We start from the raw sequence: 21,680 nt of genomic DNA on the forward strand, positions 1-21,680 counted from the left end.
CCTGTTCCTGTGTAACGTGCTGAAGAAGGGGCTGAATGGGGCCTCCTCCTGTTCCTGTGTAACAGGCTAGAGAAGGGGCTGAATGGGGCCTCCGCCTGTTCCTGTGTAACGGGCTGGAGAAGGGGCTGAATGGGGCCTCCTCCTGTTCCTGTGTAACGGGCTGGAGAAGGGGCTGAATGGGGCCTCCTCCTGTTCCTGTGTAACAGGCTGGAGAAGGGGCTGAATGGGGCCTCCTCCTGTTCCTGTGTAACGGGCAGGAGAAGGGGCTGAATGGGGCCTCCTCCTGTTGCTATGTAACAGGCTGGAGAAGGGGCTGAATCGGGCCTCCTCCTGTTCCTGTGTAACGGGCTGGAGAAGGGGCTGAATGGGGCCTCCTCCTGTTCCTGTGTAACGGGCTGGAGAAGGGGCTGAATGGGGCCTACTCCTGTTCCTGTGTAACAGGCTGGAGAAGGGGCTGAATGGGGCCTCCTCCTGTTCCTGTGTAACGGGCTGGAGAAGGGGCTGAATTGGGACTCCTACTGTTCCTGTGTAACGGGCTGGAGAAGGGGCTGAATGGGGCTCCTCCTGTTACTGTGTAACAGGCTGGAGAAGGGGCTGAATGGGGTCTCCTCCAGTTCCTGTGTAACAGGCTGGAGAAGGGACTGAATGGGGCCTCCGCCTGTTCCTGTGTAACGGGCTGGAGAAGGGGCTGAATGGGGCTCCTCCTGTTCCTGTGTAACGGGCTGGAGAAGGGGCTGAATGGGGCCTCCGCCTGTTCCTGTGTAACGGGCTGGAGAAGGGGCTGAATGGGGCCTCCTCCTGTTCCTGTGTAACGGGCTGGAGAAGGGGCTGAATGGGGCTCCTCCTGTTCCTGTGTAACAGGCTGGAGAAGGGGCTGAATGGGGCCTCCTCCTGTTCCTGTGTAACAGGCTGGAGAAGGGGCTGAATGGGGCCTCCTCCTGTTCCTGTGTAACAGGCTGGAGAAGGGATGAATGGTGCCTCCTCCTGTTCCTGTGTAACAGGCTGGAGAAGGGGCTGAATGTGGCCTCCTCCTGTTCCTGTGTAACAGGCTGGAGAAGAGGCTGAATGAGGCCTCCTCCTGTTCCTGTGTAACAGGCTGGAGAAGGGGCTGAATGGGGCCTCCTGTTCCGTGTAACAGACTGGAGAAGGGGCTGAATGGGGCCTCCTCCTGTTCCTGTGTAACGGGCTGGAAAAGGGGTTGAATGGGGCCTCCTCCTGTTCCTGTGTCACAGGCTGGAGAAGGGGCTGAATGGGGCCTCCTCCTGTTCCTGTGTAACAGGCTGGAGAAGGGGCTGAATGGGGCCTCCTGTTCCTGTGTAACGGGCTGGAGAAGGGGCTGAATGGGGCCTCCTCCTGTTCCTGTGTAACAGGCTGGAGAAGGGGCTGAATGGGGCCTCCTGTTCCTGTATAACGGGCTGGAGAAGGGGCTGAATGGGGCCTCCTCCTGATCCTGTGTAACAGGCTGGAGAAGGGGCTGAATGGGGCCTCCTGTTCCTGTGTAACAGGCTGGAGAAGGGGCTGAATGGGGCCTCCTCCTGTTCCTGTGTAACGGGCTGGAGAAGGGGCTGAATGGGGCCTCCTCCTGTTCCTGTGTAACGGGCTGGAGAAGGGGCTGAATGGGGCCTCCTCCTGTTCCTGTGTAACAGGCTGGAGAAGGGGCTGAATGTGGCCTCCTCCTGTTCCTGTGTAACAGGCTGGAGAAGGGGCTGAATGGGGCCTCCTGTTCCGTGTAACAGGCTGAAGAAAGGGCTGAATGGGGCCGCCTCCTGTTCCTGTGTAACGGGCTGGAGAAGGGGCTGAATGGGGCCTCCTCCTGTTCCTGTGTAACGGGCTTGAGAAGGGGCTGAATGGGGCCTCCTCCTGTTCCTGTGTAACGGGCTGGAGAAGGGGCTGAATGGGGCCTCCTCCCGTTCCTGTGTAACGGGCTGGAGAAGGGGCTGAATGGGGCTCCTCCTGTTCCTGTGTAACAGGCTGGAGAAGGGGCTGAATGGGGCCTCCTCCTGTTCCTGTGTAACAGGCTGGAGAAGGGGCTGAATGGGGCCTCCTGTTCCGTGTAACAGGCTGAAGAAAGGGCTGAATGGGGCCTCCTCCTGTTCCTGTGTAACAGGCTGGAGAAGGGGCTGAATGGGGCCTCCTGATGTTCCTGTGTAACGGGCTGGAGAAGGGGCTGAATGGGGCCTCCTCCTGTTCGTGTGCATCAGGCTAGAGAAGGGGCTGAATGGGGCCTCCTCCTGTTCCTGTGTAACTGGCTGGAGAAGGGGCTGAATGGAGCCTCCTCCTGTTCCTGTGTAACAGGCCGGAGAAGGGGCTGAATGGGGCCTCCTCCTGTTCCTGTGTAACAGGCTCGAGAAGGGGCTGAATGGGGCCTCCTCCTGTTCCTGTGTAACAGGCTGGAGAAGGGGCTGAATGGGGCCTCCTCCTGTTCCTGTGTAACAGGCTGGAGAAGGGGCTGAATGGGGCCTCCTCCTGTTCCTGTGTAACAGGCTGGAGAAGGGGCTGAATGGGGCCTCCTCCTGTTCCTGTGTAACAGGCTGGAGAAGGGGCTGAATGGGGCCTCCTCCTGTTCCTGTGTAACAGGTTGGAGAAGGGGCTGAATGGAGACACCTCCTGTTCCTGTGTAACAGGCTGGAGAAGGGGCTGAATGGGGCCTCCTCCTGTTCCTGTGCAACGGGCTGGAGAAGGGGCTGAATGGGGCCTCCTCCTGTTCCTGTGTAACAGGTTGGAGAAGGGGCTGAATGGGGCCTCCTCCTGTTCCTGTGTAACGGGCTGGAGAAGGGGCTGAATGGGGCCTCCTCCTGTTCCTGTGTAACAGGCTGGAGAAGGGGCTGAATGGGGCCTCCTCCTGTTCCTGTGTAACGGGCTGGAGAAGGGGCTGAATGGTGCCTCCTCCTGTTCCTGTGTAAGAGGCTGGAGAAGGGGCTGAATGGAGCCTCCTCCTGTTCCTGTGTAACGGGCTGGAGAAGGGGCTGAATGGGGCCTCCTCCTGTTCCTGTGTAACGGGCTGGAGAAGGGGCTGAATGAGGCCTCCACCTGTTCCTGTGTAACAGGCTTGAGAAGGGGCTGAATGGGGCCTCCTGTTCCTGTGTAACGGGCTGGAGAAGGGGCTGAATGGTGCCTCCTCCTGTTCCTGTGTAACAGGCTTCAGAAGGGGCTGAATGGGGCCTCCTCCTGTTCCTGTGTAACGGGCTGGAGAAGGGGCTGAATGGGGCCTCCTCCTGTTCCTGTGTAACAGGCTGAAGAAGGGGCTGAATGGGGCCTCCTCCTGTTCCTGTGTAACAGGCTGAAGAAGGGGCTGAATGGGGCCTCCTCCTGTTCCTGTGTAACAGGCTGGAGAAGGGGCTGAATGGGGCCTCCGCCTGTTCCTGTGTAACGTGCTGAAGAAGGGGCTGAATGGGGCCTCCTCCTGTTCCTGTGTAACAGGCTAGAGAAGGGGCTGAATGGGGCCTCCGCCTGTTCCTGTGTAACGGGCTGGAGAAGGGGCTGAATGGGGCCTCCTCCTGTTCCTGTGTAACGGGCTGGAGAAGGGGCTGAATGGGGCCTCCTCCTGTTCCTGTGTAACAGGCTGGAGAAGGGGCTGAATGGGGCCTCCTCCTGTTCCTGTGTAACGGGCAGGAGAAGGGGCTGAATGGGGCCTCCTCCTGTTGCTATGTAACAGGCTGGAGAAGGGGCTGAATCGGGCCTCCTCCTGTTCCTGTGTAACGGGCTGGAGAAGGGGCTGAATGGGGCCTCCTCCTGTTCCTGTGTAACGGGCTGGAGAAGGGGCTGAATGGGGCCTACTCCTGTTCCTGTGTAACAGGCTGGAGAAGGGGCTGAATGGGGCCTCCTCCTGTTCCTGTGTAACGGGCTGGAGAAGGGGCTGAATTGGGACTCCTACTGTTCCTGTGTAACGGGCTGGAGAAGGGGCTGAATGGGGCTCCTCCTGTTACTGTGTAACAGGCTGGAGAAGGGGCTGAATGGGGTCTCCTCCAGTTCCTGTGTAACAGGCTGGAGAAGGGACTGAATGGGGCCTCCGCCTGTTCCTGTGTAACGGGCTGGAGAAGGGGCTGAATGGGGCTCCTCCTGTTCCTGTGTAACGGGCTGGAGAAGGGGCTGAATGGGGCCTCCGCCTGTTCCTGTGTAACGGGCTGGAGAAGGGGCTGAATGGGGCCTCCTCCTGTTCCTGTGTAACGGGCTGGAGAAGGGGCTGAATGGGGCTCCTCCTGTTCCTGTGTAACAGGCTGGAGAAGGGGCTGAATGGGGCCTCCTCCTGTTCCTGTGTAACAGGCTGGAGAAGGGGCTGAATGGGGCCTCCTCCTGTTCCTGTGTAACAGGCTGGAGAAGGGATGAATGGTGCCTCCTCCTGTTCCTGTGTAACAGGCTGGAGAAGGGGCTGAATGTGGCCTCCTCCTGTTCCTGTGTAACAGACTGGAGAAGAGGCTGAATGAGGCCTCCTCCTGTTCCTGTGTAACAGGCTGGAGAAGGGGCTGAATGGGGCCTCCTGTTCCGTGTAACAGACTGGAGAAGGGGCTGAATGGGGCCTCCTCCTGTTCCTGTGTAACGGGCTGGAAAAGGGGTTGAATGGGGCCTCCTCCTGTTCCTGTGTCACAGGCTGGAGAAGGGGCTGAATGGGGCCTCCTCCTGTTCCTGTGTAACAGGCTGGAGAAGGGGCTGAATGGGGCCTCCTGTTCCTGTGTAACGGGCTGGAGAAGGGGCTGAATGGGGCCTCCTCCTGTTCCTGTGTAACAGGCTGGAGAAGGGGCTGAATGGGGCCTCCTGTTCCTGTATAACGGGCTGGAGAAGGGGCTGAATGGGGCCTCCTCCTGATCCTGTGTAACAGGCTGGAGAAGGGGCTGAATGGGGCCTCCTGTTCCTGTGTAACAGGCTGGAGAAGGGGCTGAATGGTGCCTCCTCCTGTTCCTGTGTAACGGGCTGGAGAAGGGGCTGAATGGGGCCTCCTCCTGTTCCTGTGTAACGGGCTGGAGAAGGGGCTGAATGGGGCCTCCTCCTGTTCCTGTGTAACAGGCTGGAGAAGGGGCTGAATGGGGCCTCATCCTGTTCCTGTGTAACGGGCTGGAGAAGGGGCTGAATGGGGCCTCCTCCTGTTCCTGTGTAACGGGCTGGAGAAGGAGCTGAATGGGGCCTCCTCCTGTTCCTGTGTAACAGGCTGAAGAAGGGGCTGAATGGGGCCTCCTCCTGTTCCTGTGTAACAGGCTGGAGAAGGGGCTGAATGGGGCCTCCTCCTGTTCCTGTGTAACGGGCTGGAGAAGGGGCTGAATGGGGCCTCCTCCTGTTCCTGTGTAACAGGCTGGAGAAGGGGCTGAATGGGGCCTCCTCCTGTTCCTGTGTAACGGGCTGGAGAAGGGGCTGAATGGGGCCTCCTCCTGTTCCTGTGTAACGGGCTGGAGAAGGGGCTGAATGGGGCCTCCTCCTGTTCCTGTGTAACAGGCTGGAGAAGGGGCTGAATGGGGCCTCCTCCTGTTCCTGTGTAACGGGCTGGAGAAGGGGCTGAATGGGGCCTCCTCCTGTTCCTGTGTAACAGGCTGGAGAAGGGGCTGAATGGGGCCTCCTGTTCCGTGTAACAGGCTGAAGAAAGGGCTGAATGGGGCCGCCTCCTGTTCCTGTGTAACGGGCTGGAGAAGGGGCTGAATGGGGCCTCCTCCTGTTCCTGTGTAACGGGCTTGAGAAGGGGCTGAATGGGGCCTCCTCCTGTTCCTGTGTAACGGGCTGGAGAAGGGGCTGAATGGGGCCTCCTCCCGTTCCTGTGTAACGGGCTGGAGAAGGGGCTGAATGGGGCTCCTCCTGTTCCTGTGTAACAGGCTGGAGAAGGGGCTGAATGGGGCCTCCTCCTGTTCCTGTGTAACAGGCTGGAGAAGGGGCTGAATGGGGCCTCCTGTTCCGTGTAACAGGCTGAAGAAAGGGCTGAATGGGGCCTCCTCCTGGTCCTGTGTAACAGGCTGGAGAAGGGGCTGAATGGGGCCTCCTCCTGTTCCTGTGTAACAGGCTGGAGAAGGGGCTGAATGGGGCCTCCTCCTGTTCCTGTGTAACGGGCTGGAGAAGGGGCTGAATGGGGCCTCCTCCTGTTCCTGTGTAACGGGCTGGAAAAGGGGCTAAATGGGGCCTCCTCCTGTTCCTGTGTAACGGGCTGGAAAAGGGGTTGAATGGGGCCTCCTCCTGACCTGTGTCTTGATGCGATCATCAATTCACTGAGAGACACGTTGAGAAGTAAACCGTGGTTTTAATCAGCTTAGAACTGAGCCTGCCTGTGACCGGTACAACAATGAATGCGGCCCCGGTCACTGTGGACATAACTGGGGAAACCAAACAGGACGAAGACACTATGTAGGGCTTTGATGACAGTGGGGGTGGTCATATCAGGGCAGGGGATGGCAAACGGGAAGCGGGAGAACTCATCTATGATGTTCAGGAAGTACGTGTTGCGATTATTGGAGGGGAGGGGCCCGTTGAAATCGATACTGAGGCGTTCAAAGGGCCGGGATGCCTTTACCAGGTGGGCCTTATCCGGTTGATAGAAGTGCGGTTTACACTCCGCACAGATCGGGCAGTATCTGGTTATAGCTCTGACCTCCTGGGTGGAGTAGGGCAGGTTGCGGGCCTTGATGTAATGGGCGAGCCGGGTGACCCCCGGGTGGCAGAGGTCATCGTGGATAGCCCGTAGTCGGTCATCTTGCGCGCTGGCGCACGTGCCGCGGGACAGGGCATCTGGGGGCCCGTTGAGCTTCCCAGGACGATATACTATATCGTAGTTATAGGTGGAGAGTTCGATCCTCCACCTCAAGATCTTATCGTTCTTGATCTTGCCCCGCTGCGTATTGTCGAACATGAAGGCTACCGATCGTTGGTCGGTGACGAGGGTAAACCTCCTACCAGCGAGGTAGCGCCCCCAGTGCCGTACGGCTTCCACGATGGCTTGGGCTTCTTTTTCAACCGAGGAGTGTCGAATTTCGGAGGTGGTGAGGGTGCGGGAAAAGGACGCTCCCGGTCTGCCTGCTTGGTTGAGGGTGGCGGCGAGAGCGACCTCTGAGGCGTCGCTCTCCACCTGGAAGGGGACGGACTCGTCCACCGCGCGCATCACACCTTTGGCGATGTCCGCCTTGATGCAGCTGAAGGCCTGGCGAGCCTCAGCTGCCAGTGGAAAGAGGGTGGCCTTAAATCGCGGGCGGGCTTTGTCCGCGTACTGGGGGACCCACTGGGCGTAATAGGAGAAAAATCCAAGGCACCTCTTCAGGGCCTTGGGGCAGTGAGGGAGTGGGAATTGGAGGAGGGGGCGCATACGGTCAGGGTTGGGCCCTAGGACCCCGTTCTCCACGACGTAGCCGAGGATGGCTGGCCTGGTTGTGCGGAAAACGCATTTCTCCTGGTTGTAGGTGAGGTTGAGTTTTTGGGCGGTTTGGAGAAATCGGTGGAGGTTGCCGTCGTGGTCCTGCTGATCATGGCCGCAGATGGTGACATTGTCCAAGTACGGAAATGTGGTCCGCAGCCCGTACTGGCCCACCCTTCGGTCCATCGCTCGTTGGAACACCGAAACCCCGTTTGTGATGCCAAAGGGGACCCGGAGGAAATGGACAAGGCGGCCGTCTGCCTCAAACGCCGTGTAGTGGCGGTCCTCCGGGCGGATTGGGAGCTGCTGGTACGCAGACTTCAGATCCACCGCGGAGAACACGCGGTAGTGAGCGATCTGATTGACCATGTCTGCAATCCGGGGAAGGGGGTACGCATCGAGTTGCGTAAACCGGTTAATGTTCTGGCTGTAATCCACCACCATCCGGAGCTTCTCCCCGGTCTTGACGACCACCACCTGAGCTCTCCGGGGGCTATTGCTGGCCTCGATGACCCCTTCCCGCAAGAGACGCAGGACCTCGGACCTAATGAACGTCCGGTCCTGCAGCTATACCGCCTGCTTCTGGTGGCTACTGGCTTGCAGTCGGCGGTGAGGTTCGCAAAGAGGTGGGGGGGGGGGCAATTTTTAGGGTCGCGAGGCTGCATATGGTGAGTGGGGGCAGGGGAACCCGAATTTAAGAGTTAGGCTCCTGAGGTTGCATTGGAAGTCGAGTCCCAATAGGAGAGGAGCGCAGAGGTCTGGGAGCACATATAGCTGAAAATTAGCGTACTCAGCGCCCTGTATCGCTAGGGTTGCAGTAGTGCACCCTTGGATTTGCACCGAGTGCGACCCAGAGGCGAGGGATATGGTTTGATGCGCCGGGAAAATTGGGAGCGAGCAGCGTCTTACCATGTCCGGGTGAATGAAGCTCTCTGTACTCCCGGAGTTGAAAAGGTAAGGTGTCTCGTACCCGTTAACCCGGACGGCCATCATGGAGCTCTGGGGGTGCTTGGCACGCGACTGGTCCAGGGTGACCGCGCTGAGCTGGGGGTAGCCGGCGGCGTGATTGGAGGTGCTGGGGCGGCCCCGCGATGGCTGTCCGTGTAGGTCGTACATCTCGGGCGGTGTAGCAGATGGCGGCCAAGATGGCGGCCCCCATGGATCGCACGTGGCCGGCCGCGTGGGGGAGGGTGGCCAAGATGGCGGCCCCCGTGAGTCGCACGTGCTGTGCGGGGGCGGAGTCGGACACGCTGCCACCCTGCGGGGTCTGCGGGCCTGTGAGTCTGAGGATCGGGCCTGTGAGTCTGAGGATCGGGCCTGTGAGTCTGAGGATCGGGTCTGTGAGTCTGAGGATCGGGCCTGTGGGTCTGAGGATCGGGCCTGTGAGTCTGAGGATCGGGCCTGTGGGTCTGGGGATCGGGTCTGTGAGTCTGAGGATCGGGCCTGTGGGTCTGGGGATCGGGCCTGTGAGTTCGAGTTCTTAGACCTGGCCAGGCAGACCTTGGCGAAGTGTCCTTTTCTCCCGCAGCTGCTGCTGTTCGCGTTGCGGGCCGGGCAGCGCTGTCGGGGGTGTTGGGACCGGCCGCAGAAATAGCACGGTAGCCCCCCCCCATGATGGGCGGGCGGCCGCGCGGCACAGGCCTGGGGTAGTCTCGGGTCGGGGGCCCACGAGGGGGTCGCAGTAAGGCTCTGAAACACGGCCTCCAGAGAGGTAGCCAGTTTTACCGTGTCGTCCAGGTCCTGGGCCCCTTTTTCGAGCAGGCGCTGTCTCACATAGTTCGATCGGACCCCCGCCATGTAAACGTCTCGGACGACGAGCTCCATGTGCTGAGGGGCCGTAACGGCCTGGTAGTTACAGGTGCGCGCGAGGGCTTTGAGGTCGCGTAGGTAATTATCTAGCGATTCCCCGGGACGCTGGCGGCGAGTGGCGAAGATGTGTCGCGCGTAGACCTCGTTCACAGGCCGCACATAGAGGCATTCGAGCAGCGCGAGGGCCTCTGTATAGGAAGCGGCTTCGTCGAGCTGGACAGAAATACGATGGCCCACCCGTGCGTGGAGGAGACTCAGTTTCTGTTCGTCCGTGACGGATGGCGTGGACGACGCGGCGAGATAGGCCTTGAAGCGTCGAAGCCAGTGCGAAAAAATTTCTCTCGCCTCCGCGGCCTGCGGATCGAGTTCCAGTCGGTCAGGTTTGAGGGCTGATTCCATAGTTGTGTTTAAGCTGATTAAATTGATGCGACCATCAATTCACTCGAAGACACGTGGAGAAGTAAACCGTGGTTTACATCAGCTTAGAACTGAGCCTGCCTGTGACCTGGTACAACACTGAAGGTGGCCCCGCAGGTCGGCAGCTCTTATACTTCCTGTAAAGGGGCTGGAGCCATGGGCGGAGCCCGTTCTCGTCCCAACATATCCCCCTGTGGGTGAAGCCAGACAATGGCCCATAGGTGGAGCCCACTGGGTTAAACACACAACGTAACACGATACAGCAGTAACATGATATCACAGTGCACGGGTGAATTAACAGTAGTTCCATTCACCGCAGTTGTTGTATCAGGTGCAGTACAACACTCCCTCCGTACTGACCCTCTGACAGTGCAGCACTCCCTCAGTACTGACCCTCTGACAGTGCGGGGCTCCCTCAGTACTGACCCTCTGACAGTGCGGCACTCCCTCAGTACTGACCCTCTGACAGTGCAGCACTCCCTCAGTACTGACCCTCTGACAGTGCAGCACTCCCTCCGTACTGACCCTCTGACAGTGCGGCACTCCCTCAGTACTGACCCTCTGACAGTGCGGGGCTCCCTCAGTACTGACCCTCTGACAGTGCGGCACTCCCTCAGTACTGACCCTCTGACAGTGCAGCACTTCCTCAGTACTGACCCTCTGACAGTGCAGCTCTCCCTCAGTACTGATCCTCTGACAGTGCGGCACTCCCTCAGTACTGACCCTCTGACAGTGCAGCACTCCCTCAGTACTGACCCTCTGACAGTACGGCACTCCCTCAGTACTGACCCTCTGACAGTGCGGCACTCCCTCAGTACTGACCCTCTGACAGTGCAGCACTCCCTCAGCACTGACCCTCTGACAGTGCAGCACTCCCTCAGCACTGACCCTCTGACAGTGCAGCACTCCCTCAGCACTCATCCTTGACGTCCAGTACTTCCCCGGAGCGGAGAAACTACGACATCTTCTTCACAGCCTTCAACACGTCATTGATGAAGATGAACATCTTGCCAAGGTCATCCCCACACCCCCACTACTTGCCTTCAAACAACCGCACAACCTCAAACGAACCATTGTTTGCAGCAAACTACCCAGTCTTCAGAACAGTGACCACGACACCACACAACCCTGCCATGGCAATCTCTGCAAGACGTGCCAGATCATTGACATGGATACCACCATTACACGTGAGAACACCACCCACCAGGTACGCGGTACATACTCGTGCGACTCGGCCAACGTTGTCTACCTCATACGCTGCAGGAAAGGATGTCCCGAAGCGTGGTACATTGGCGAGACCATGCAGACGCTGCGACAACGAATGAACGGACATCGCGCGACAATCACCAGGCAGGAATGTTCCCTTCCAGTCGGGGAACACTTCAGCAGTCAAGGGCATTCAGCCTCTGATCTCCGGGTAAGCGTTCTCCAAGGCGGCCTTCAGGACGCGCGACAACGCAGAATCGCCGAGCAGAAACTTATAGCCAAGTTCTGCACACACGAGTGCGGCCTCAACCGGGACCTGGGATTCATGTCGCATTACATTCATCCCCCAGCATCTGGCCTGCGGAATCCTACCAACTGTCCTGGCTTGGTACAATTCACACCTCTTTAACCTGGGGTTACCCCATCTCTCCGGTCACACTGTCTGGACCTGTAAAGACTTAATTACCGGCAAAGACATGCATTCAAAGTATGGTCTTGCATCTTTGATGGTCTGGCGCAGTTCATCGGCAACTCGAGAATGACGTCTGAACACCAGTCGCGTCTGCACCACAACCCATGACGACAGCCGAGCAGAGGTACGTTCAAATCGAAAAAGAATGCCTAGGTTTAGAACATAGAACATAGAACATACAGTGCAGTAGGAGGCCATTCGGCCCATCGAGTCCACACCGACCCACTTAAGCCCTCACTTCCACCCTATCCCCGTAACCCAATAACCCCCCCCCCGTCCAACCCTTTTGTTGGTCACTAAGGGCAATTTATCATGGCCAATCCACCGAACCTGCACATCTTTGGACTGTGGGAGGAAACCGGAGCACCCGGAGGAAACCCACGCACACACGGGGAGAACGTGCAGACTCCGCACAGTCAGTCACCCAAGCCGGAATCGAACCTGGGACCCTGGCGCTGTGAAGCCACAGTGCTAACCACTGTGCTACCGCGCTGTTTAGCTGTAGGGTTTGAGAAATTCCCCGGATACGTGTCGGAGCACCCAACCTTCGCAGTTGCGACAGATCATTGTCGTTTGGTTAACATCATCAAGAGGAATCTCAACCAGATGTCTCCGCGTATTCCGAGGTTGATGATGAAGTTACAACGCCAGGGCTTCAATCTCAGAGGCCAATGTACGGAGTTCTACAATATAAGATCTGAACTCAGTATTGTTACATTCTTGTGCTTGGCTGGTAGGAATTAAGCACAATAGGACCGCCTAGTTCTTGACTACTTAAAATGTTTTATTAGAAAATAATATCAGATAACTAGAAGAAATATATTACAAATGACTAATATTGATAAATTATCCGAGAGCTACTGCAAGTATGGCTGTCCACTAACACAACTAACTCCCAACTCCGAGGTACAGAGTCACATGGTAGATTTACACTGCCACCTGCTGGCTGGAGGTTGTTTACATCACTATTTATATGATTTTCTTTTATTCGCTCATGGGCATCGGAGCATTTATTGCCCATCCCTAATTGCCCTTGAGTCAACCACATCGCTGCGTGGGTCTGGAGTCACGTGTAGGCCAGACCAGGTAAGGACGGCAGATTTCCTTCCCTGAAGGACATTGCTGAACCAGATGGTTTTTTTTACGACGATCGACAATGATCTCATGCTCATCATTAGACTAGTAATTACAGATCTTTATTTAAATGTCACCACATGCAGTGGGGGGATTTGAACCTCGGTCCCCAGAGCATTACTCTCTGCTTTACTAGTCCAGTGACAATGCCGCTACGCCACGCCCTCCCCGCTTATGCATATCATCACATCCCCTTTCCTTTGGACATCCATGACTTTGTTTTACAATACGTATACTGTGCAGAATTCCTTAAATCGTTCAACTATTTACAGTCCCTCACAAATTCAATCTCCCTGGTCTGCTTCTGAGTCTTGCCGACTGAACATTGGTCGGACTTGTGACCCCGTTTCATTTTCAATGGTCGTTGACGATGTTTCTTCTCGAATCTGAGCATTTTGACTTTGTTCTGGCTCTGTATGCTGAACGGTTTATTTTTCAACCACCTTACGATTGCTCACAGCGTCCTCTTGTGGTTCCTTCACAAAAGGTTGCTGAACCTTCAGCCCAGCTCTCCTGTGCCTTAGCGTACTTCAACCGTCTGTTCCCATCAGGACAATCTACCCTGACCGCGTCACCTGTTTGCCACTGGGCCATTGGACAATGGTTGGAGCCTTCTCTCAGATCGGCCATCGTATCTCTTCTGCCTCCTTTTCTAAAAAAGATGTTCCCTCTCTCGTCTTCGATTAACTGGTTCCTTCAGAAGTTCAACTGAAGCTTCCTACACTGTGTGCAGTTCTCTTCGCTTGCACTTCTCTATTCCCAAGTGCCCTGCATGAAGCTTTTGAAGAACCATCGACCTTAACTATTGTGGAATTAAAATGAAAAATGAAACTCGCTTGTTGTCACAAGTAGGCTTCAATGAAGTTACTGTGAACAGCCCCTAGTCGCCACATTCCGGCGCCTGTTCGGGGAGGCTGGTACGGGAATTACAATCCTTTGTTGTCCATAAGACCTTAGGACGCAGGAGCAGAATTAGGCCACTCGGCCCATCGAGTCTGCTCCGCCATGCCATCTCGTCGAACCAATCAACCTGTTGGCGTCACTTAAATCTGCCCTAACATTCTAATAGCTGGAGCAGGAACCTCCATCCCTCGCGGAGATATTTCATCCCCTTTCGTAAGATTATATCTTTGGTTATTTCTCCTTTCATCAATCTTGATTTGTCATCAGATGCAGGAAGGGTTTCAATGACAAGATTCACGTGGATTTTACGACCTCATCTTCCTGGTGCCATATTCCATGCCTGTGGCTCGGGACACAGTGCATCGGCTACCACGAGATCCTCGCCTGGCGTGATGATTAGATCAAAAATCATATCTTTGTAGCTTCATCGTCAAACGCTGAATTCTAGGGCACATCTCGCGCAGGTTTTTTAAAACCATTGCGACAAGTGGTCTGTGGTCAGCTCCCGCTCCGAATTTCGGTCGACTATAGGGATCGCCGTGGAACTTAGTGAGACCATTAATTAAACCTGAGCATTCTTTTTCAATTTGAGCCTCTGTCCGCTCTGTGTCAGCCATCGACCTGGAAGTGGCGGCTTTCGGAAACCAATTCTCTCCATTGTCCTGTTGCGATAACACCGCTCCCAACCCAGCTTTCAACGCAGCTGGCGACATTTCCGTTCTTCTTCCTCGGGTCAAATACTGTCAGCGCTGGACCTGTTGTCAATGCTTCTTGTAAAGAATGTCATTCCTGTTCCTGTCCAGTAGACCATTGCAATACCGTGTCCTTCTTGGTTGCGAAGTTTTAGCTGCGAGATTAGGAATAGATTTTCCAACGGAGTTTATCATTCCCAACATTCGGGGTATTCCCTTCTTGTCACTGGGACATGGCACGCTCAAGACTGCCTTTATTTTGTTCTTGATCCGGTTGTGTACCCTTTTCAGAGAGCTGATCTCCCAAGAATGTGATATTGTCGACATCAGACTGCCATTTATTCAGCTTTAAGCCATTCTTTTCAATGCTCCCCAGCACTTTAAGAACATGGACCATACAGTGCAGAAGGAGGCCATTCAGCCCATCGAGTCTGCACCGGCTCTTGGAAAGAGCACCCCACCCAAGGTCAACACCGCCACCCCATCCCCATAACCCAGTAACCCCACCCAACTCTAAGGACAATTTTTGGACACTAAGGGCAATTTATCATGGCCAATCCACCCTAACCCGCGCGTCTTTGGACTGTGGGAGGAAACCGGAGCACCCGGAGGAAACCCACGCGGACACGGGGAGGACGTGCAGACTCCGCACAGACAGCGACCCGAGCCGGGAATCGAACCGGGGACCCTGGAGCTGTGAAGCCACGGTGCCAACCACTGTGCTACCGCGCTGCCCAAAAGCTTTGAGAAGCCTTTGATCGTGCTCGCCTCGCGTTGACCCGCGGGCAATTGTGTCGTCAACGTATGCACTGACTCCCAGAATTCCTTCCCGCGATGTGTCCCGTTGCCCAATTGGAAAAGATCTCGGGTGCAGAAATCATCCCAAATGACTCTCTGGGAAAACAACCTCGCCCGAAAGGAGCGCTGAAAGTCCACAGCTGTCTGCTCTTCTTCTCCAACCTGATTGGCCAATAACCTTGTGAAGCTTCTAACTCGCTAAAACAGGTTCCTCCTGACAGCCCAAATGTGATTTCTTCCCTTTTCGGAATCCGATAATGTCCTCTTTTAATGTTGAGGTGCAGATCTTTGGGGTCCATGCAGATTCTTCGGTTGTTATTTCTCTTCGTCACACAGACCATAGAATGTACCCAATCTGATGGTCCTTCTATGCGTTTGATTACGCATCGAAGAACCAACAGCAGGGATGTGTTGCTGCGATTGGACAGGGCCTTGCTGAGGCCGCACCTGGAGTATTGTGGGCGGTTCTGGTCTCCTTCTCTGAGGAAGGATGTTCTTGCTCTCGAGGGAGAGCAGAGAAGGTTTACCAGACTGATTCCAGGGATGGCGGGACTGACGGACGAGGAGAGATTGACGAGGTTGGGATTGTTCTCGCTGGAGTTCAGAAGAATGAGGGGGGGATCGCATAGAGACTTATAAAATTCTAACAGGACTGGACAGGGTAGATGCAGGGAAGATGTTACCAATGATGGGTGTGTCCAGAACACAGTCTGAGGATTCAGGGTAAACCATTTCGGACAGACATAAGGAGACATTTCTTCACACAAAGAGTGGCGAGCCTGTGGAATTCATTCCCACAGGAAGTAGTTGACGCTAAAACTTTGAATATATTCAAGAGGCGGCTGGATGTAGCACTTGGGGAGAATGGGATCAAAGGCTATGGGGAGAAAGCAGGATTAGGCTATTGAGTTGGATGATCAGCCATGATGGTGATGAATGGCGGAGCAGGCCCGAAGGGCCTCCTGCTCCTATCTTCTATGTATGTATCTATGTAAAGCCGTCATCCTTTCCAGCTAATCCTTCAATCTGTCTTTCTACGGAGCTGGTACAAGTCTTGTTGCGTGTTGTGGTAATCACCACTGTTGTATATATTAGGAGATGCGTGGTAAGGCCCTATACTACAGGTACAGGGGTAGTCCCTGCCTGCTGGCTCCGCCCAGTAGGCGGAGTATAAATATGTGTGTCCTCCGTGCAGCAGCCATTTCACCAGCTGCTGTAGGCGGCCACACATCTTAGAGCAATAAAGCCTCAGTTGTATTCAACTCTCATCTCTGTGCAATTGATCATGCATCACGTGTATGAGTTACTTGTGGCGCATTCTCTTTTAACCGGATACGATATGTGAAAGGTAAAATGCCTAAGGCTTGCGATATCCTCGGAACTTCCTTCAGTATGGGATCCACTGATGCATTTTGTCTGTTTACAGCACAGCCCGCACTGTAAACTTGCTTAACTAGCTCATGCTTCCACTCCCAGGAGAGATTCACGTTTTGCCTCGACAATGGAAAATTGTACTGTGTGGACTTTGTCCTTGACATTTACACTGAGCTCGCATGCTCCTAGCGTAGCAGTTTAACTTCCATTGGCGTCTTTCAGTAGTACTGCTTTAACAAGCACTTGCGGTCTAATTCTCAGCTGATTTAAATCTGACAAACTGATAAGATTGGACCCCGCTCCCGTGTCGAGTTTGAAGTTAATTAATGTTTCATTAATCATCAATGGAACTGTCCAGTTGTCTTTTGGAGTATTGCATTTACGTCGCTGTTGCTGCAAAACTGCATTCAAACTTTGTCTTCTTGCATGTCTTGGCTATCTTTGTCCTCACTAGAAACCACGTCAACGAAGAACGTGTCTCCGAGGGTTAATTCATCAACCGTGTTGATTGATTTTGTTTATTCCGCTTTTTTACTGGTGAAGTGTTGCTCAGCAGAACGATGTTTGCCTTTGCATTTTGAGCATACCTTTGCAAACGCTGGACATTGTCGTGGTAAATGCCGATTACCACATCGCTTGCATGAAATGGAGGTTTTGGGTCGATCGTTTAAAACGGCCGCCGGGGTTGGGACCACGTTTTGAACTCGAGTGCGTCGCCACACTAATGGCGCCGGCTGCCTCTCCTACCTTCGCGCCAAAATGTTTGAGATTCGGCGTGCTAATCTGCTGTGCAGCTAGCTCGGTGGCATGGCGGATTTTAATCACATCATCAAAGCTGTAGCTCATTTTCCCTCAACAGCCTCTCGCGTACCTTGTCATTACGAATCCCGAACACCATCTGGTCGCGGATCATCAACGCTTGTCGGGTAGAAGCCTGAGCCTTCCGTCGCGAACCGGTCAAAAAACTATCAAACGATTCGCGTGCAAAATATGTAACGCTAGAACGCCTTATTTTATCTTGGAGCGCAATGCTGACCAAATTGCTTGACAACTTCCTCGAAGTTCTTGCTATCTGCCTCGCTATCGAAAACGAAAGTATTAAATATTTCTATCGCTTGTGGAGCTGCTGCAGCGAGCAGCAACGCTCGACGCTTCTCATCAGGCGGTGCCTGCAGACCGAGATCTGCAACGCAGAGTGTGAATTGCCGCTTGTGAATTCCATCCTGGACTTTGAGGTCCAGCAGTGCGTTGAGTACAAGTTGCGAGTGGGTCACGTGATTAGTAGAAGGTTTTTTTATTGTTCTCTCCTCAGGAGTTATCCTGAGCTGTTCGGATCTTCAAAGAATCTTGTTTTCTTGTTAGATCTTTAATCCTGGTACCATGTTACGTTCTGTTGCTTGCTCGATAGGAATGATGCGCAGAAGAACGTCTACTTCTTGACTCGTTGAAGTGTTTTATTATAAAATAAACGCGTGGTGAAAATAACAAGAAATATCTTACAAATTACTAATATTGATAAATTATTCGAGAGATGCTGCAAGTATGGCTATCCACTAACACGACTAGCTCCCAACTCCTTGAGGTACAGAGTCACATGGTAGATTTGCACTGCCACCTGCTGGTTGGAGGCCGTTTACATGACTATTTACATGATTGCTTCTGCATATTATTACAAGAATCATTAATGGAGTAGTGCTTCGTTTGAACACGATAGTCATACCTCAATCTCTTCGCAAGTATGTACTAAAGAGGATACAGAAAGGACTTCTTGGGATTGAGAAATGTAAACAGAGAGAGCTCGTGACTCTGTTTACTGACTGGGTATAAAGCAGGATATTGACAGGATGGTCAGTTGTTGTGACGCATGCCAGAACATTGTTGCGAGCAAACAAGAGAACCAATGCAAATATCTGATTTACCGACGTCACCACGGCAGAAAGTAGCTACCGATCTCTTTCACCTACGAGGGGAAGATTATTGAATGACCAGAGTATTTTTCAAACTATCCTGAAATGGCTCTATTGTCAAGCATAACAGCAAGCTGCATCTTACTGTATACCAAGTCCATCTTTGCCAGACATGGATTTCCTCAAGTCATCGTGAGTCGCAACGGTCCTCGTTTTAGCGGTGAAGAGTGGCAACACTTTGCAGTCTGGTATGATTCCAATCAGGTCACGTTGAGTCCGTTGTACCCTCAAGCCACTGGAAAAACCGATAAAGATGTACATATTGTTTAGCAATTGTTGAAGAAGGCAATGGGCAGCCAATCTGATCCATAACTCACACTATTGAGCTACAGAGCATCGCACATGGCAGGTCGCCAGCAGAGGTCCTCATAGATTATTGACCATAGAATTTACAGTGCAGAAGAAGGCCAATCGACCCATTCATTCCTTCAAAGGAAAGGGGATGTGGTGATATCATGGTCGTGCTGTAATTCACCGACTGGCCACTAGGAGTCTTGTTATGAAATGAAAATCGCTTATTGTCACAAGTGGGCTTCAAATGAAGTTACTGTGAAAAGCCCCTAGTTGCCACAATCCGGCGCCTGTTCAGGGAGGCTGAATTGAACCGTGCTGCTGGCCTGCCTTGGTCTGCTTTCAAAGCCAGCGATTTAGCCCAGTGTGCTAAACCAGCCCCTTAGTGTATGAGTGAATGTTAGAGTCAGGTGACCTCAGACTAACTGGGCAATGGGGAGAGAGAGGTTGCTTGTGCATGTTCATACTGTTAGTCATCTGTTGGATTGTAGACAGTTTAACGACCGGTAATGTTAATAAATAGTTTATAGCTTCAGCTACAAGTGTTCTTGTAATATAAAGCAGGCCATCCGACAAGAACATTACAGTGGTGAGCTGCCTTCTGGAAAGAAGGCCTTTGGAAAGAACACCCTACTTAAGCCCACGCCTCCACCCTATCCCCGTAACCCAGTAACCCCACCTAACCTTTTTGGACACTAAGGGCAATTTATCACGGCCAATCCACCGAACCTGCACATCTTTGGTAGATGATAATGTATTTATTTATTCCTTCCAAGGAAAGGGGATGTGGGGATATCATGGTTGTGCTGTAATTCACTGACTGACCACTAGGAGTCTCGTTAGTGTATAAGTGAGTGTTAGAGTCAGGTGACCTCAGACTAACTGGACAATGGAGAGAGATGTTGCTTGTGCATTTTCATACTGTTGTTTGTGGACAGTTTAACTACCGGAAATGTTAATAAATAGTTTATAGCTTCAGCTACAAGTGTTCTTGTAATATAAATCAGGCCATCCAACAAGAACATTACAGTGGTGAGCTGCCTTCTGGAACTGCTGCAGTCCCTGAGGTGTAGGTACACCCACTGTGCTGTTAGGGAGGGAGTTCCAGGCTGTTGCCCCGGCGACAGTGAAGGAACGGCCGATATATTTCCCAGTCGGGGTGGGGAGTGACTCGGAGGGGAGCCTCCAGGTGGGGGGGGGGGGGGGTCCCAGGTATCTGCTGCTCTTATCCTTCTAGATGGAGGTGGGCGTGGGTTTGGAAGGTGCTGCCTGAGGAACCTCGGTGAGTCGCTGCAGGGCATCTTGTAGATGGGACACACGGCTGACACTGTGCGTCGGGGGGGGGGGGGGGGGGGGGGTGAATGTTTGTGGAAGGGGAGCGATCAAGCGGGGCTGCTTTGTCCTGGATGGTGTTGAGCTTCTCGAGTGTTGTTGGAGCTGCGCTCACCCAGGCAAGTGGAGAGTTTCCCTCACACTCCTGACTTGTGCCTTGTCGATGGGGGACAGGCTTTGCGGGGGGGTCAGGAGGTGAGTTACTCTCCGCAGGATTCCCAGCCTCTGACCTGCCCTGGTAGCCACAGTATTAATGGGGCTGGGCCCAGTTCAGTTTCTGATCAATGGTAACCCCCAGGATGTGGATTGTGGGGGATTCAGCGATGAGAATGCCGTCGAATGTCAAGGGGGCGATGGTTCGATCCTCTCTTGTCGGAGACGGTCGTTGCCGGGCACGTGTGTGGTGCGAGTGTAACTTGCCCCGAGCCTGGATGTTGTCCGGGTCTCGCTGCATTTGGACTCGAACTGCAGCCAATTGTGTTACCGACAACCTGGTGGGGTTTGGAATTTTAAGTTCGGAGTTCTTTTCCAAACGCTCCACATTTTCCCTTTCAGATGTCAGGAAGTCTCCACCGAGGTTCTGAGGCAGAGAGAAATGAAATGGATCGAAATGACCAAAAACTGGGAGAAGTGGATCAGAAAGAAACAGAAAAAGGTCAGAGTTTGTTCACCGAGAGCCGCGCGCAATTCGCAGTCTCCGCACTCTCACTCACTCCATTCCACACCCTAACCACTCGCTGTGTGACCCTGCCTCCTCCACACTCTCACAGTCCATTCCACACCCTAACCACTCGCTGTGTGACCCTGCCTCCTCCACACTCTCACACACTCCATTCCACACCCTAACCACTCGCTGTGTGACCCTGCCTCCTCCACACTCTCACTCACTCCATTCCACACCCTAACCCCTCGCTGTGTGACCCTGCCTCCTCCACACTCTCACACAGTCCATTCCACACCCTAACCACTCGCTGTGTGACCCTGCCTCCTCCACACTCTCACACAGTCCATTCCACACCCTAACCACTCGCTGTGTGACCCTGCCTCCTCCACACTCTCACACAGTCCATTCCACACCCTAACCACTCGCTGTGCGACCCTGCCTCCTCCACACTCTCACACACTCCATTCCACACCCTAACCACACGCTGTGTGACCCTGCCTCCTCCACACTCTCACACAGTCCATTCCACACCCTAACCACTCGCTGTGTGACCCTGCCTCCTCCACACTCTCACACAGTCCATTCCACACCCTAACCACTCGCTGTGTGACCCTGCCTCCTCCACACTCTCACACAGTCCACACCCTAACCACTCGCTGTGTGACCCTGTCTCCTCCACACTCTCACACAGTCCATTCCACACCCTAACCACTCGCTGTGTGACCCTGCCTCCTCCACACTCTCACACAGTCCATTCCACACCCTAACCACTCGCTGTGTGACCCTGCCTCCTCCACACTCTCACACAGTCCATTCCACACCCTAACCACTCGCTGTGTGACCCTGCCTCCTCCACACTCTCACACAGTCGATTCCACACCCTAACCACTCGCTGTGTGACCCTGCCTCCTCCACACTCTCACACAGTCGATTCCACACCCTAACCACTCGCTGTGTGACCATGCCTCCTCCACACTCTCACACAGTCCATTCCACACCCTAACCACTCGCTGTGTGACCCTGCCTCCTCCACACTCTCACACAGTCAACACCCTAACCACTCGCTGTGTGACCCTGCCTCCTCCACACTCTCACACAGTACATTCCACACCCTAACCACTCGCTGTGTGACCCTGCCTCCTCCACACTCTCACACAGTCCATTCCACACCCTAACCACTCGCTGTGTGACCCTGCCTCCTCCACACTCTCACACAGTCCACACCCTAACCACTCGCTGTGTGACCCTGTCTCCTCCACACTCTCACACAGTCCATTCCACACCCTAACCACTCGCTGTGTGA

General features: G+C 54.3%; 1 protein-coding gene across 1 annotated transcript in view; it reads left to right on the forward strand.

Annotated features, from left to right (window-relative positions):
* Positions 1–21,680, forward strand: part of LOC140411279 (TBC1 domain family member 10A-like) — an 86,393-nt gene that overhangs the window by 21,347 nt on the left and 43,366 nt on the right. Inside the window, 1 exon segment of the mRNA XM_072500401.1 lies at positions 20,269–20,368. Within this exon segment, the coding sequence (XP_072356502.1) occupies positions 20,269–20,368 (100 nt within the window).

This window comes from Scyliorhinus torazame, chromosome 4, assembly GCF_047496885.1.
Source record: "Scyliorhinus torazame isolate Kashiwa2021f chromosome 4, sScyTor2.1, whole genome shotgun sequence".
Classification (NCBI taxonomy): Eukaryota; Metazoa; Chordata; class Chondrichthyes; order Carcharhiniformes; family Scyliorhinidae; genus Scyliorhinus; species Scyliorhinus torazame.